The following is a 16,602-nucleotide window of genomic DNA, read 5'->3' as shown; positions in this document are numbered from 1 at the left end:
AGCATTACTGTATTACGCAGTTTATTTAAGCTATCTTTTATCTCCATGAACTTTGCAAGTTAGATATTATTATGCTTGTTTTACTGAAAGGAAACAAATGCCCAAGAGTTTAAGTACCCTGCCCAAGTCATACGGCTCAATCCATCCTAAGTCTGCCAGCTCCAAAGCAAGTCCTCCTTCTAGGAAGACATATTGGTGTGTACTTTATGGAAAATATATTAAAGTGTATCTTCAGTGCTCTTCCACACCCTTTCTGAGCCCTCATCTTCTTCCTCATGCCTTGTGTACCAACTGACCTCATGCTAACCTCTGCTACTCTGAACCCCTTGTAAAGCGTGCCCTGTGTTCTCTCTCTTCCTTTCTTAGCTACTTCTAAGAGACTATCATATAGGAAAAGTTCTGATGAGCAAAACCGCAGTGTTTCATTGATAAATAATGGTTGGATGTTTTCACTTTCATGTTCCTAGAATCGAAAGTAACTTATTAATTTATTCAACAAATATTTGTCATGTTTCTGGTTGGCTTTATAAATGATTCAGTCTCAACACTGAAGCAGGAATGAAAATCCCATCAGTCAGGTCTCTGGTTGGTAATTTCTAGATGGTATTTTCAACGAGTAGAGGATACATCATTATACAAGGGAGCCACTCCACTCCTGGACAGTTGCCAACAGCCAAAAAATCCTTCCTTATGTTCCTCTGAATTCTCTCCCCATGTAACTTTTACCATTTTTTTTTTTTTGAGGAAGATTAGCCCTGAGCTAACTACTGCCAGTCCTCCTCTTTCTTGCTGAGGAAGCCTGGCCCTGAGCTAACATCCGTCCCGATCTTCCTCTATTCTATATGTGGGACGCCTACCATAGCATGGCATGCCAAGCAGTGCCATGTCCGCACCCGGGATCCGAACCGGCAAACCGTGGGTTGCTGAGAAGCGGAACGTGCAAACTTAACCGCTGCGCCACAGGGCCGGCCCTGCCTTTTTCTTTCTTTCTTTTTTTTTTTTTTTGAGGAAGATTAGCCCTGAGCTAACATCTGCTGCCAATCCTCCTCTTTTTGCTGAGGAAGACTGGCCCTGAGCTAACATCTGCGCCCATCTTCCTCTACTTTAAATGTGGGACGCCTGCTACAGCATCGTTTGCCAAGCAGTGCCACGTCCGGCCCGGGATCCAAACCGGTGAATCCCGGGCCGCTGAAGCGGAACATGCGTACTTAACAGCTGCGCCACCAGGCTGGCCCCCTCTTTTACCTTTTTCTATGCCTTCTACACTATACAGAAGAAACCCAATTCATTTTTGACATATGCTAGCTCTTTAAATGTTTTCATTTCTTCTATATCCAAAACTCTTTCTCATAGAACATTACCACCACCATGACAATCACCTCTTAGCATCTTATTCCTCTCTGCTTATATCCTAGGTTTCAGAATCACTCAGTGTATGGCACTCAGAATTGATCACACTACTTTAGCTAATATCTGACCAACTGATATTACAGAATACCTGGTACTATCACCTCCCTCATTCCACGTGCTTTCTTCCTATTGATGTAATCTAAATGTCAATTGACTTTTAGAATAGCCACGTTACATGATAATCCCATGGTGAATTTACCAATCAAATAACACTACTTTTTTCTCATAAAAAAAATGTTGTAAATCCTGATCTCTCATCCTTGTTGTCTACGTGTGCAGTTGATTTTTTTTTTTAACCCTAAGATCTTGAATGTGATATTGGTTCACCAGAATGAGAGTTAGAGAATGAGAATCAATCATTTGAAACTGGATTGTGCCGTCCAAAAGATTACCTGCCATTCTCAGATGTGTGTTGCCCATGAATAAGCTAACAATGAATTTTATACTTTTATTCCTTCATCTACTTGGTTGACAGACGTTACATAAAAGGTCAAGGTCAGGAATCTAAAACACGGCCCGTTTGACATGGATTTTCTAATCAACATTCTTCAGCATGCTTGCTCAACTTTCTGTATATTTCCTCTAATTGTATTAAGTAATCTAGTCCATTTTTCTGGATTGAACTTGTCTCTAGGATGGATTTTAATAAATATTTGATATTTCAAAGCAGTTTTTTGACACAGATATTGTGATAAGGTCACACTTGTGCATCTATTTTAAAACTATGAACATCTTCATAAAATTACATAATGTGGCCATTTTGACTTGAAAATACTGTGACACAGTCTAAAACAATTTTTAAACATCAGGTTTTTTAAATTAGCAAACGTGAGAAACAGACAGCATACTAGTTCTCATCTTTGTTGTCTTGCCTTCCCCTGAATCCCCCATCAGTGGCATGAAGTTTAGAAAGGGGAAATGTTTATGAATTTATCTCATTTGCATAGTATTCGGTAAGCAAAAACGAAAAACAGAAAAAAGGTGTTTTAATGTTTGGCACAGCTGCTCTGAAGTGTTACATCAAAACAGCTTCAATTTGAGAGGGGACGATGCCAAACAACTAAGGGCCAAGCACTGCAGTGCAGGCATCATAACAGGAGTGTTTGGAGACGTGCGGGAGTGGAGGAATGGATCAGAGCAAGAACTTTTCCCACTACCCTTGACCTAAAGGAGGAGCATCTATGCTTAAGAATCAGGCCGCCCTGAGGAAAGCTTTGCCTTCATGAAGCTGGCGGTGCACCTCATCTCATCTCGTGCTTGGCAGAAGGATTCTATTTACAGTGATATATAATAAGGTGCATTATCCCAAGTTTCTCTTGTATTCTGAAGGCTTTTTAATTTCAAAGGTAAGTAACTAAGGAAAATGCATTTAAAAAAGTGAAGAGTTGAATGGATAGGTCACTTCATAAATAGCTTTCTTAGTTCCAAATTCACAATTAGGAATCTCTAGAAGGGCAGGTCTTAAAATCCCCAGAATCTTTTTGTTTCAGCAGAAGTTAAGGAGAAAACCAGTGTATCATTGGACTCACATGCTTTTCAATTGTCCCCTCAACTCTAAGCCATTTTCACAGAAGAGTTAGACGAGAGCTTAGACCAGGATGCCTACGCACTGAATCAGACGAATTCCAAAAGACTCTCCCTGGAATTGGGAACGGGCAGTAAGTCTGATCCAGATGCCACAAGGCTGCTAGGGTGACTTCCACACAAGACTCCATGCAAGTGAACAAAAGCCTCCCCTTCGCCCACTTCTTTCACCATAGATGTGAAAGTTGTTTACCTCTCAGACAAACAAATGGACTTCCCTAAACAGGCTACAAGGAAAGATTTCTCCCTCTTCCTTCCAGTCCCTAATTAGTGGCGTAGGAGTTCAGGCCTCAAGCAGCATCCATGGGCATAAACCTCAAGATTACACAGGACTCGCTAATGTACCAACATTGCCCAGTGTACCAACGTTGGTTGGTTGGTTGTTTTTGTGCACATAGTAACACAGACTATGAGCAACTGGAGGTGAGATCGTGTATGTTACTCACCTCCTTATCCCCTGAGTCTAGCACAGAGCCTGGCACAAAGTAGGTACTTAGTAAATGGTTGTTGAATAAATGAATTTCTAAGCTAATGCTTTCCTTTTACCTTTTATTTAATGCAGTCAGTGGAATGCTATTACTCGAGGACCTATTATGTACCAGATATTATACAAAGTGGTGAATGGACAAACAGACATGAATCCTTCTTCAGAGCTTATAGTCTAATTGAAACTGGTGAAGTGACTCCCACTCCTGATGATGGACACTGTTACTGTAACCTTGGGGATGGACAACAGCACTACTAAGGCTCAGTTTCCTCACATTCAATTTAATGGTTGGACAAAATTATTCTGTCTTATTCTATAAGACTATTTAAGTTCTAAACTTATTGTAAAGGGTATGAAATGTATAAAGCATTATGTAAGGTAAGTTTTAAGATTTTAAAATTATTTCCTAAAATTTGAATACTGCCCCAAATGGATGTTCTCCCCAGTTCAGAAGCAATTCAGTCTTGCACATGGATACGTGCACACATCATTAGATAAACCACATAAAGAATCTGGCAACTCTAGCATTGCTGGATTTTTAAACCAGATCTCTATTGTATAATGTAACTTCCTTGAGAGTAAAACATTTTACAATTGGTATCTTCTATAGGACCCAGCACTTTTCAAGACAAATAGCGCTCAATAAATGAATTAATCCAATGGAAACAAATTAAGAATCACCAAGGATTCTAACCTGAATGGCGAATGGCACTTGGGAGATTCAAGAACTCTGTGAAATTGTACACAAAGCTGTGTGTCTGTATGCCATGTGGTAGAGTTCTTTTGTTTTATCAGAGTCTCAAAGAGCTGTATTATCCAAAATAGTTTCTTCACTCAGTATGTATTAATCGAATGTCCACTACTTGCCAGGCATCGTAGCAGGGTTTGGGCTTAGAATCTAAAATGTTTCTATAAATAATGAATATTGATTGCATCAAATCTGTACAAGATCTGCTTTCTCAGATTCATGCCATTAAAAATAATGCATCTCTATTAAACATATTTACATCCTACATCAGTGTTAGATACTATGCAGCCATTTAATATGACATTTGCTGGTAAAATACGCTTTAGAAACACATTCTTATTTGGCTTCATAGAAAAACCTTCATGATGACAGAACTGATAGGGCTTGAGTGCATAATACACATATATATATGCATATATACACACACATATATATAATTTAAGAAATCTTTAGTGGATCACGCTGCTCAAATTGTTTAAACCATCTCTAATTCATCAACTCTCTTACACCACAGCTGGCTTTCCATTTATTCCTAACAATAACAACAAAGTTACTGTCCTTAAAAAAATGATGACATACAAAGAAAACTTCATAAAATTGTTTTGTAAGCAGTTTTCTCAGGGACTTTCCACTGACTGAAATAAATAGCTTTCAAATGCTCCAGATGGAGAACAAAAAGTATTTTTAAAAAACTCAAGAAAACCTCTACAATTTAATGACAATTTTTCCCCTTTGGAAATCTCCTCTCCCTCCTCAATGCATTGAGTATCATCTATTTGAGTGGATCAATATTTATCCGAGCAGCTATTTAAATTTCCTAAATAAAATTCTTTCTACCTTTGAGAATGGCTGCCATATTCCTGTCACAAACATATGCAAAGGGGTATTTCCGCAGATACAGGCATAAGCATACTTAAAGATTAAAATCGTCGTCCACAGTAGATGTTCACTCTATAACATGAAAATTTCTACATAGCATGATCCAAAATGACCATTTCAAAAAATGGTTAGCTTATACTATTAGGAAATCATTCGTTTTTAATTCCTATACGCTACCAGAACTTAGTTGTGATTAGTGATAGTGGCCAGGAGAGGGCGCAGTCTCATTTCCTAAGATACTCCATAGGCCTTTGTGAAATTCACAATGTTCACTTTTTAAAAGAGAAATATTTTATTATAACAGCACTTATCACAAATGGCAGATATGAATGAAAAACAAGACATTCAGAACAAAATAAGGAATTTAAATTTCTCAAGTTTTACTTATTACTAATCACTTATATGCAAATAAAATATTTTAAAATACTTCGAATAACTTTCCTGTGTACAAGGAACAGAAGGAAAGAAAATGTTTAAAGTAATAGTGATTTAGAATTATCTCAATTTTTAAATTCCTCCTTTTGGTTCATTTTATACAATGCTGGACTGCTTTACACTTACAAATGTATTTTACAACTATAAACCCTACTTTTCAATAAAATAAAAACAAGTATAGTTTTAAAATAGGGATTTGACAACTGATATTTTAGGGAGAAAATTCATTAGTTTAAGGTAAAAATATTTCCTGAAATGGCTTTATTCAAGGCACATATAATGTTTAAATGCTTCTTTCACTTAATAAATGCTCAAGAAGAGTCTTTAGATCTCAAGTCTATTATATTGCTGTAAAAAAAAAAAAAAAGGATAGCATTTTTAAGGCCTGGGGATCCACTCACAGACACAGTGAACACATTAATAGAGGTGGGTGTGAGGGCTGTCCTGCATGCTTCTAGAATTACTCCAGAAAGGGAGATGAGGCCGAGGTATTACAGGTTGTCGTGATTCAGCCTTGAATACAGTCTGCCACCAGTTACGGAGTCTTTGCTGGGAAGGTAGGAAGAATCTCTAAGCATCCCTGAAAAGGCATAATCCAAAGCTGGCCGAAAAGGCAATGCTGGGACCAACCCAGGAGTTAGGTAGGGAGACATGAAACCAGGCAGCCCTCTTCCTGGAGAGGAATATGCCAGCCGTAATGGACTGATACCTAGTCTAGGATTTAAGTTGTAGAGGCTTGAGTCACCTCCAAAAGAAGTAGAAGTAGTTTGAAGAGGAGAGAAAGCTGATTTATTTCCTAGAGTTCCAAAACCAATTCCTGCTAAATTAAAACTCGAAGCTTTCTGAAAAGCTGCATTTTCCAATTCTCCTGAGCTTGCCAGATCCCTGGTGTCTGCTTTGTCTTCTTTCCCATTGAGGACCTGTTCAATGGCTTGGACCACATCCCCCTTGCAGAACTGTAGAATGACTTCCAGCCGGCTGCGTCTGTAACTTGGGAAAATCTTGGTAAGAATATCAAGAGGGTCTCTTGGTCTTGAGGACACTGTGGGAAGCCAGGCTCTGGTAGCAGTGAAGTCTTTGGCCCACTCACTTTCATTTCCTGATTCCAGATCAGAGGACGACAAGGACCCCGGGCTCTCTTCACCTCCTGATTGCTCCCCGCGGTGAGGAGACTGGATGTTATCATCCTTGCTTGAGTTTTCTGGAATAGCTGACTTGACGTTTTGTTTTCCAATGACACCATTCGACTTAGGAGATGATCCCAGGGTAAGTTGGTGGGATCTGGAGACCGGTTCTTCTTGTCCACTCTGGCATGAGTCACATTTACTCTCTTTTTGTTCTGGGGAAGAGAAAGAAGAGGAATCAAATAAAAAGAAAACTTCCCAGAACGTAGTACTGCCCACTCCAAAATCGTGCTGGATAAAATCATTCATTCATTCATAGTATATTATAATACTCATTCCTCTCTAAGAGGTTTTAATGAGTAAGAATTTTTGAAGATCACTCAGAAATGCAACTGTTGGAATAGTGGAGAAATGGTATTTATTATGTCACTTCAAGATCACAAAATTATACAACGTACAGATGTTGCAGTGACTTAGGAATCAGAAGACGAAAGTTTGTTGTTACCTCAAACTGTTAACGTAACACCAGTCCCTCACACCACTTGCCCCACTGGGTGAATTGAGATTTTCCTAAATGTTACTCAAGTCTTGCTGTTATCCAATGAGAATTTTTTTTTTCACAATGACACTATGCAAAAAGAACTGAATAAAATGATTGTTTAGATAAAAAGCCAAAAGAAAACAATTTTAGTATGAAGACCAACATTCTATTTAATCGCTACTGCTAAATTTCAACAAATTGTTTTTTTAATGACCACATTTTGGGTTCCGATTAAGTTACCTGAATAATGTGAAAAATAAAAAAATTTTTCATTTCATTTCAAATCTAAACCAATAATGACCACTGCTATACCAATCTCAAATGACACCAGAATTCGCATGCATATTTCATTTTATGTGAGAGACGATACGGAGTTGGTATTTTTTCACAATCCTCTGTGAAATGTGTACTTTCTTTTTCAATCCCTAGGAGATATCAAGAAAAGAGTTTACAGTCAAAGTGTTTCTAAAAGAAAAGTATAAACTGCACTATTGCAATCCATATGTGTCTTCAGAGTGTCTTGTAAAAACAACACATTAGTCATTTGCTTTAAATCACAACTCCCTTCCAATATTAAGAAAATTTTCCAAAAATACTTTTACTCAAAAATCTGATTTTCTAGCTCAACATGTTGAGCATGTGAATATTAATAAAACAAAAATATCTTTAATACTCTTTTGTAAGGCTAATGCCGGGAAAATGATAATTTATACATTGACTAAATCATTTTTATTTTGGTTTACATTTCCTTTTATCTCTATTTCCATTAGAAAGACTAAACTGTCAACTGGAGTACTCAGACTATTTCTTTCAAACTTTCTTTTTCTACAAAGCTTATGAATGCAACAAAACAAATATCGCGTCCAGCAGGGATGCGCAAACATGATCTGTAATACTCCGTTTTCTCAAGGAGCGGTTCTCAATTCTAAAGAAATATCTATAGTCTATCTTAAAACTTAAGTAAGTGTGTGCAACTTAAAACTTTGAGGGTTAAAATGCTGTCATTTTATAAACATATGACAAAAGAAAAGATGTTGCTCCTGCAAAACTAGCAAGACTTGCTAGTATTTTCAACTTGAAATGGAACTTTTCTAATGAAGTCTGCCAAGTGGAAATAGATTGGCCTTGGTCCACCATTCCATTTCATTTATAAATACGATTCATTAAATATGTCCCTTGAACATGTAAGGTGTCAAAAGTCCATGTTACAGCAATTTGTGCATAAATAATCTTTTGGTATTACATTGTATTCATGGAGGACAATATAATATAATAAAATAGTCATTGCATAAAACTACCTAGAAAACAAGGTGTCCTTAAAATACTGTAATATCATTTACAAAATGCTTTGATATTATCTCTGTTCTCTCAACTCCCATAGCTGGGTTCACTTTACTTTTATCGCTGCATATTATGTCTTGCATTGTAGTTTTTGGATACACACAATTTTCTTTCTTTTGACTATAAGGCTCTTTTGTATCAGAAAATCTTACTCACCTCTGAATCACTGTTAGTCTTTGTCTAATGACTGAGTAAATTAAATAGACTACTCTACTACAGTTGATGGATATTGTGTAAGAGGAGGCAGTCAGCTGAGAAAAGCCAGGGAAGTAGCTTTTCAAAAAAGGAAGTCAACTGAAGCAAAGAATAAAGTAAAATAATTGTCCCTATAAACAGAACACTTCGGTAAGCCCCTATCCCCAAAAAATCACATAATCATTGTTTAGCAGAGAGATTTCAGCGAGATCTCCCTGTCAATTCAGTTTATGGAATTTTAACTTTTTCTTTTTTATAGTAGTTTTGCTTAATAACTTTGTTCTTCAGCCCTCTTTGATTTTTCATGAGAAATATTTAAAGTCTGTTTTGCCCACTGAAATAAACTAAAACATAGGCAAAAAGTTGATGTAGGCGAACACCAAATCATATATGCCTTATTTAAATACAGGGATAGTCTTTTTGCAAAGTACATCCTGGGATCTGTTAAGTTCTGCAGTTTTCATGATTCAGGAGAGTTTTAGTAACTTACTGTATCATTATCATATATTTTCATGTGATACAACCTGTCTTGGATGTATCCAAAAACACTGAGATGACATTTTCGCGGCTACTGTGACCTGTGGAGGACTATGAAATTCACTAAAATAAGTGAGATTTACATTAGCAGGGAAAGCTAATTTGGGATAACCCCAGTCAAAAAAATATATATCTTTTTTTTACCTAACACATGGCATGAAGATGATTTGCACTCAATAAATACTAAAAAACAAACCTTAAAACTCCTCGGACAAGAAATCTCTAATACCAGACTTTGAAACTCTTACCAATGGCTTTACAAAGCTGGAAAACCTAAGTTTCTTTCTTATTGGAAGAGTTGAAACTTCAAATATTAGAGCTTTTGACATTTTGGAGGCTGACAGCTCCGGGAGGGGGTGGAAGGCTGGAAAATTTTAAGGGAAAGAGTAAAAAGCGCTTTGGTAGATTTCTGTCTCTTCCCCACTTCCAGCTGGCGCCAAAGGTTTGCCCTGAAGGTAAAGAGCTGTCCTGCCAACCACCAGTGAGTTTCCCACGCCAGATCAGAAGATCGACTCTGGTTTTATAGCTGAAAAGAGTACAGAGTAAGCTCCAAACGCAGCTTCTCTCACGAAGCTTTTCACTCAAGGCCCCCTTGAAGCTCTTCTCAAAGTCACAGCATCTTGGACGCAAACTCCATTCCTAGCACGACTTGCTCATCTGATCACTCACGCTTCACTTTTTCATGATCTTATCCTATCACTAAAGGAAGAGAAAGCCCTTCCGAACTGAACGCGAGGGGTCTCTAACACCCCCATTTACGTCTATATTGCAGAAAAGTTTCCCAGAACTTCACTATTAAACAACTTTTCTTGCCCGCCTCCAGGGTACAGCTGAGTGTTTCACAGTTTTGCTTCAGAGCAACCATTTTTCTTGTGCAAAAAGCAAATGAAAGATCGACTCACCTTGTTTTTCCTCTGTGTAATCTGGCTGGAAAACCTCGAACGCAGGGGTCGCCAGCCCACTAGCCTGTCTCAAGGCCCCCAGTCCCATCGCAGTCACCGCCGGGGGGCCTCTCGCGCCCTGAGGATTCTCGGTTCTGCCGCCGCCTCCGGCTGTCCGAGCCCCCGTCCCCGAGGGTCCAGGGTACAGGAGCCTTTGCAGCCCCCGGGCCTCGCTCTCCTCCTGGGCCTGCTGCCTGCGCAGCGCCACCTGGGCGGCCATGACGCGCTGGCGCTCGGCGATCAGGGTGCACTTGGCACACGCGCAGTCCCGCCAGCGGCAGAAGCGCTTGTGGCCCTTGAGCGCAGACACGACGCCGTGGTTGCGACAACGGGCGCACTTGGGTGTCCGCGGGTAGCCGCAGCCCACCGCGCCCACCCCCCTCTCCAGCCCGGGAGCCGGCGGGCAGCCTCCGTTTCCCGAGGCTGCGGCGGCGGCTGCCCGCAGGAACAGGCTGGGCGGCCGCAGGAAAGTTGGGGGCACCGGTAGCCCCGGGGGCACCGTCATCGCCGGGGACAGGGGCGCGGGGGCCGCCGCCGCCAGCCCGGGGGCCAGGTGGGGTCGGCCGCTGCCGCTGCGGTCTCTGCTGCCACACTGTGCCTGCTCCATTCCCGAGGAGAGTCTGGCGACCGGGACGCGACAGGAAGGTGCGCTGTCCACTGCTACCCCGGCCGCGATGCGGGAGGCTGGGGGACGCGCCGCCGTCCCGCTGCTTGCCACCCACACGCGGACAAAGTTTGAAGCAATTCCCGCCGCGGGCTGGGGACGACCGATTCCGGGAGGTGGAGATGCGAAGAGGCGCGGATGCCCAGTGAGCCTCTTATTAGAGTCCCGGGGCGCTGAGTTAATGCCCCTGTGCTCCGCGCGCCCTCTGAGTCGGAGAAGGCGAGGCTGGAGAGGCTACCCCGCCCACCGGGTCTCCTGGCCAAGCCCTGAAGCCGGGGAGGGAGGGCCGGGGACCGAGAGCGGCGCCCGTCTGGGAGGAGGGACGGTGGGAGACGCAAAAAGCTGTCCTGATGGGCTGCAAGTGTTCCCTCCCCAAGAAGCCCTTTTCCCCCTCTTGCTTCCCCATGAATTCTTAAACGGACATTTTAGTAAACAATCTTCACGTCCTCTCCCACACCTCTTACTGCCCTTCTTAAAGTAAGCAAGATTTGAAAGTCTCTGTTCCCCAGTTCCACGCTTCTCCTAAGCAAGTTTGAAGATTTGGATTTGGAGTTCTCCTTCTCTATCCTTTTCCCAGATGAAGTCTTCGGGAAGGTAGCATGGCCAGTTTAATGAGAATGCAGAGCTTGACAGGCCGCAAATGCTACCCACCTGAAAGAGGCCTTATTTTAAATGTCTTACAGCTTGGTCAAAACAATGGATAAATAATTAAGGGAATTGATTAACGTTCAGATTTTTCTCGTGCATGCTGTTTACTTACACGTGCAAATTTGGATTCTATGCATTATTATATTTTGAAATGCAACCCCCCACAGAAGTATTTACGAATTTCTTATCTGAAACTATTTATAGGCAGCAATTGGGTTAAAGCTGTTTCCAAAATACCACTTTACATTTCTATTGTACAGTATTGGGGAAGGTCATTTAGACCATTCTTTAAACATGATATAAAATGCAGTCTTGAAATACACATTTAATGCCTTTCATTGTAAGAAGAGATCATATTGCTTTTAAACCAAAAGAGCATTTGAAGCAGAAAATTATGAGCATTGGTTCTTAAATGGAAAAGAGAGTCAGGGCTCTGTCAGTTCTTCAAGATAATATTCAACTGCCTTGACAGGCAATTCATATTCTAGCCCTAAGATGGCGAATAATAATGATATTTTTACCACTCCACCTACTGACCTCTTGGCAGACATTGCTAATCAGTCGGGGTTTTCTCCAGCCCCACTCACTTCACACCATCACCACCATCACCTTCCTATATCAACATCCTGACATCCTATCATAGAGGTTTTCCACCTTCCTAAGCATTATAACTACCTAGGGAAATTTTAAAAGATATAGATACTCCAGTTTAAGTATTTTGATTCTTTTGGTCTGAGTCTTTTAAACTCTCGAGGTAATGACTATACACACTCAAGGTTTAGAACTACCACACTAGAAATTCCTAACCTCTGTGGATTCTATAATACCCATACTTTCCCACTCTGCTGTCTTTGCTCAAGCCACTCCTGCCTAAAATCTAGTTATTCCCTAACGGTGGAACTCATAACCCAAGTATGAGAAATGAGTTTTTAGTGCTACAAGGGTCGTTAAAGTACAATGAATTACCTAGTGAGAAAACAATTCCCTTTTTCTGTTTATTTTTAAGACCTGGATACATAAAGGAAAATACTCAGCTTGGTGTAAGCATGTCTTTAGAATTTTCTAAGACTTGTTAATTAATGCTTTTTAACATTAAAAAAAAGAGAGAATCATCAAGTAACAGGGTTTACCTGGAATTTAACACTATTTTTGTGTTTTTATTTGATTATCAAAGTTACCTTCCAATTATGGCAAGTGATATTGGTTTTCATCTGAGGAAGTGAAAATAATTTTTAAGTAAGTGTCTTTAAATAAAATGTGTGTCTATTTAAATGAAAAATGATAAAATGTGTGAAAGATTGAAGACTAATAAACTTTGCTGACAAAAATTAAAGAAGATTTAAATAAACGGAGAGATATATCATGTCCGTGGGTCAGAAGACTCAACATTGTTAAGACAATTCTACCTAAATTGATCTATACATCAATTCCATCTCAATCAAAATTCCAGCAGATATTTTTGGTAGAAACTGTCAAACCTATTCTAAAATACATATGGAAATGCAAAGGAAGGCCCTAAAATAGCCAAAACATCTTTGAAAGAAGGATAAAGTTGCAAGGCTAACAATATATTACTTAAGAATTATTATAAAGTTACAGTAATCAAAATAATGTGAAAAGATAGAAAAATAATCCACCAGTGTGACAAAAGAGAGACTTTAGAAACAGACTCACCCGTAAATAAACTAATTTTAGACAAGGCGCAAAGCAATTCAGTGGAGAAAGAATAGTTTTTCCCCAACAAATTTTGTCAGGACAACTGGACATCTGTGTGCAAAAAAAAAAAAATTTAACTTTGATCCCTACCTCACACCACTTACAAAAATGGACTCAAAATAGACCACAGGCCTAAATGTAAGTCATAAAACCATATTACATAGGAGAACACCTTTGTGACCTTGAGTGATGCAAAGATTTCTTAAACAACCAAAGCATGATCCATAAAAGAGCAAACTAATAAATTGTATTTCATCACAATTAAATACTTCTTCAAAAGACAATGTTAAGAGACTGAAAAGTCATATCATTGACGGACAGAAAACCGTTGTAATACATATATCTGATAAAGGACTTGTATACATAATATATAAAGAGATTTCAAAACTCAGTAAGAAAAAAATTCAATTTTTTTTTAACAATTTGGTGTTTTTTTATTTCAAAGATTGGCCCTATGCTAACATCTGTTGCCAGTCTTTGTTTTCTTCTTCTCCCCAAAGTGCCCCATAGTTGGATACTCTAGTTGGAGGTCCTTCTGGTTGTGCTATGTGGGATGCCATCCCAGCATGGCTTGATGAGCGGTGCTAGTTCTGCACCCAGGACCCAAACCTGAGAAACCCTGGGCCGCTGAAGCAGAGCATGCCAACTTAACAACTTGGCCACAGGGCCAGCTCCCAAATTTTGGTTTTTTTAATGAGCAAAAGATTTGAACAAACTTGTCACCAGGGAAGATAAATGGATGGCAAATAAGCACAAGAAAAGATGCTGAACATCATTAGTCACTAGGGAAATGCAAATTAAACCTGCCAAGAAATACCACTACATAGCTATTAAAATGGCTAAAATTTAAAAGACTGACTATATCAAGTATGGCGAGAATGTGGAGCAGCCGGGACTCTACCACACTGCTGGTGGAAATGTAAACTAGTACAACCACTTTGGAAACCAGTTGATAGTTTCTTAGAATGTCGAACATATACATACCATATGATCCAACATTCTGCTCCTAGGTATCAACCCAGGAGAAATAAAGAAAACGTCCATACAAAGACACAAAATTTCACAGTAGCTTTATTCATATAGGGGCTAACTGGAAAAACCCAAATGTCCACGAACATTTGGTATAACCATATAATGGACTACTACTTAGCAACAAACAAAAGCTCTCTGACACATGCTACAACATGAATGAATATAAAAATCATTATTTTGTGAGAAATAAAGAAGACAAGGATGTGTGATGTAATTTATATAAAATCCTAGGAATCTATGGTGACAGAAAGCACATGAGCGGTTCCTAGGAACAGGTTGTTGGAGGGGCAGAAAAGATGGGCAGGAGGGATACAAAGGATCAAAAGAAAACTTTCGGAGATGATGAATATGTTAATTATTTTAATTGTAGCAATGATTTCACTTGTGTATACATATGTCAAAACTTATCAAATTGTGTACATTAAATATGTGCAGTTTATTGCATGTCCACTGTGCTCTGTTAAAGCTGTTGTGAAAAATAAAACTCCTTGTTACCTCTGGAAGAAGGAAGGCGTGGAATAACATGAAAGCATTTTGAGCAATGATAATCCTAATCTTAGCATCCAAAACTGGAACAACGATTTTAAACACTTGTATTTCTTCTCAAATACACTGGAAAGCCTGAATCTCTTCCCTTCTCCTAATAGTACTACATGTTCTCTTTTTCTCACATTATGTATACTTTTCTTCCTTTTTTGCTCCATCTAACAGCAATTGAGTACTGTGACTCTTCTTATAAGTCACTGAGAAGGCGTTAACAGCTGCAATTTAGTAGTGGCAACAGTTGCATCAAATGAAAAGGTGATGGAAAAGAAGAAACATGTTTTTAATTAAACTGTGTGCAAGTATCACAAATATATCATTTACAAATTCATTTAAAAAAAAAAAGACTGGTCTGATAAATGAAAAATGTAGAGGCATATCAAAAGGAAGGAAAGGAAGCTAATAAATAGAATTTCTCCCAAGCTCAAAAACGTTTATGCACCTTCTTTTTAAATTAGTATTCATTTCCGCTCCAATTCCATGTTTACCCTAAACACTTAGAGTTAAGTGCCGCTTTTTGTTGGCTCGCTGTCCCGACTGTTCAGCATAGAGGAGTGGAGTGTGAATCAGCGGTTGTAAATGTAGGCCTGGCTCTGATCATAGCCAAGCTATGAGATCTTGGGCAAGACATTTATCCTCTCAGCTTCACTTTTCCCACTGGCAATTGTAAAGTCATCTCCAAGAATCCTTCCAAGTCTGTGGTCCATTTCGTTTGCCGAATCTAGTCTGAAGTTATTTTTCATTAGCGTTCTTGGTCTCTAACAAACCTCATTACTGCCGCCCTAAGGCCTAAGTCAACGCATCTCTCCTGCTGGTAGAATATCCTGCGCTAACCTGCTGGAAAAGCAAAGTTAAAGTGTGTATGCTTAGCTTGGCTGGAAGATTCTGGAAAGAGGACTGGGGGTTTGGAAGGAAAGGCTGTCAACTGCGTATTCTTTCGTGCATAAACACATACAATTCACTCCACAGCTTTGGAATATGTGTGAGCTCACCTTTTCTAGTCTATCTACTGCAAGGCTTCCCAGAGCCATACTGCGTATGCTAATGTCATGTTTTGTCAGCTTTGAGGGGACGTTTCAACTGCACTTCTCTTTCCCTGGGGTTCTTCAAAAGGCAATAGGGCGTTATCATGATTGAGAAGTCACAGTCTGCAGAGCGACAGAAATTTCACCCCTTGGACTGTGGCTCATCAAACAGCCAGGCATCCCAGGTCTGGGAAGAAACAGGCCTCCTTTGGAACATACCTTTCCTGGGGTGTTGTTGGGGGAAGGATGGACATGTTTGTTACTATGTATAGTTGGCCAAGAAACGTCACTCCCCAAAAACCAATATCTACCAGTAAATGCTCCCTCCTGAGAATACCCTGCAGCTGGGGAGAGATAATTCATTACACCAGAGCTGTAACTAAACACAGCACTGTGCATTCTTAGGAAATAGGACTTCCTTGGAGGACATCATCTCTGATCTCTTGCTCTGGGATGGTAAGAAGCCAGTTGGAGACCATACATCAAGGGGACACATTGCAAAAGAGAGTAGAACATATATATTTTTTTTGTTGCTCCCTCTCTCTCTCTTTTTTTTTTTTTTTTGGTGAGGAGGATTGGCCCTGAGCTAACATCTGCTGCCAGTCTTCCTCTTTTTTGCTTGAGGAAGATTGTCGCTGAGCTAACATCCATGCCAATCTTCCTCTATTCTGTATGTGGGAGACCGTCACAGCATGGCTTGATGAGCAGTGTATAGGTCTGTGCCCAGGATCCAAACCCGCGAACCCAAGGCT

General features: G+C 39.8%; 1 protein-coding gene across 1 annotated transcript; it reads right to left on the bottom strand.

Moving 5' to 3' along the window:
• Positions 1-1,872: 1,872 nt before the first annotated feature.
• On the bottom strand, positions 1,873-11,154 carry DMRTA1 (DMRT like family A1). Its single transcript, XM_014831127.3, has 2 exons — positions 10,184-11,154; positions 1,873-6,882 (listed from the first exon to the last, which is right to left on the bottom strand). Exons 1-2 carry the CDS (start codon positions 10,827-10,829, stop codon positions 6,035-6,037), a joined length of 1,494 nt encoding a protein of 497 aa, XP_014686613.3. The 5' UTR covers positions 10,830-11,154; the 3' UTR covers positions 1,873-6,034.
• Between the last annotated feature and the right edge of the window lie 5,448 nt (positions 11,155-16,602).

Source organism: Equus asinus, chromosome 23 (genome assembly GCF_041296235.1).
Source record: "Equus asinus isolate D_3611 breed Donkey chromosome 23, EquAss-T2T_v2, whole genome shotgun sequence".
NCBI classification, from domain to species: domain Eukaryota; kingdom Metazoa; phylum Chordata; class Mammalia; order Perissodactyla; family Equidae; genus Equus; species Equus asinus.
The sequence above is the reverse complement of the archived record's forward strand: the minus strand, read 5'-3'. Positions and strand labels throughout refer to the sequence as shown.

What these genes read in the sequence shown, in the direction of transcription:
- DMRTA1 (XM_014831127.3), bottom strand. Translation starts at nt 10,829, where the DNA reads ATGGAGCAGGCACAGTGTGGCAGCAGAGACCGCAGCGGCAGCGGCCGA. An exon ending in TTACACAGAGGAAAAACAAG is followed by an intron (nt 6,883 to 10,183) that starts GTGAGTCGATCT and finishes TCTCTTCCCCAG; the next exon opens with AACAAAAAGAGAGTAAATGT.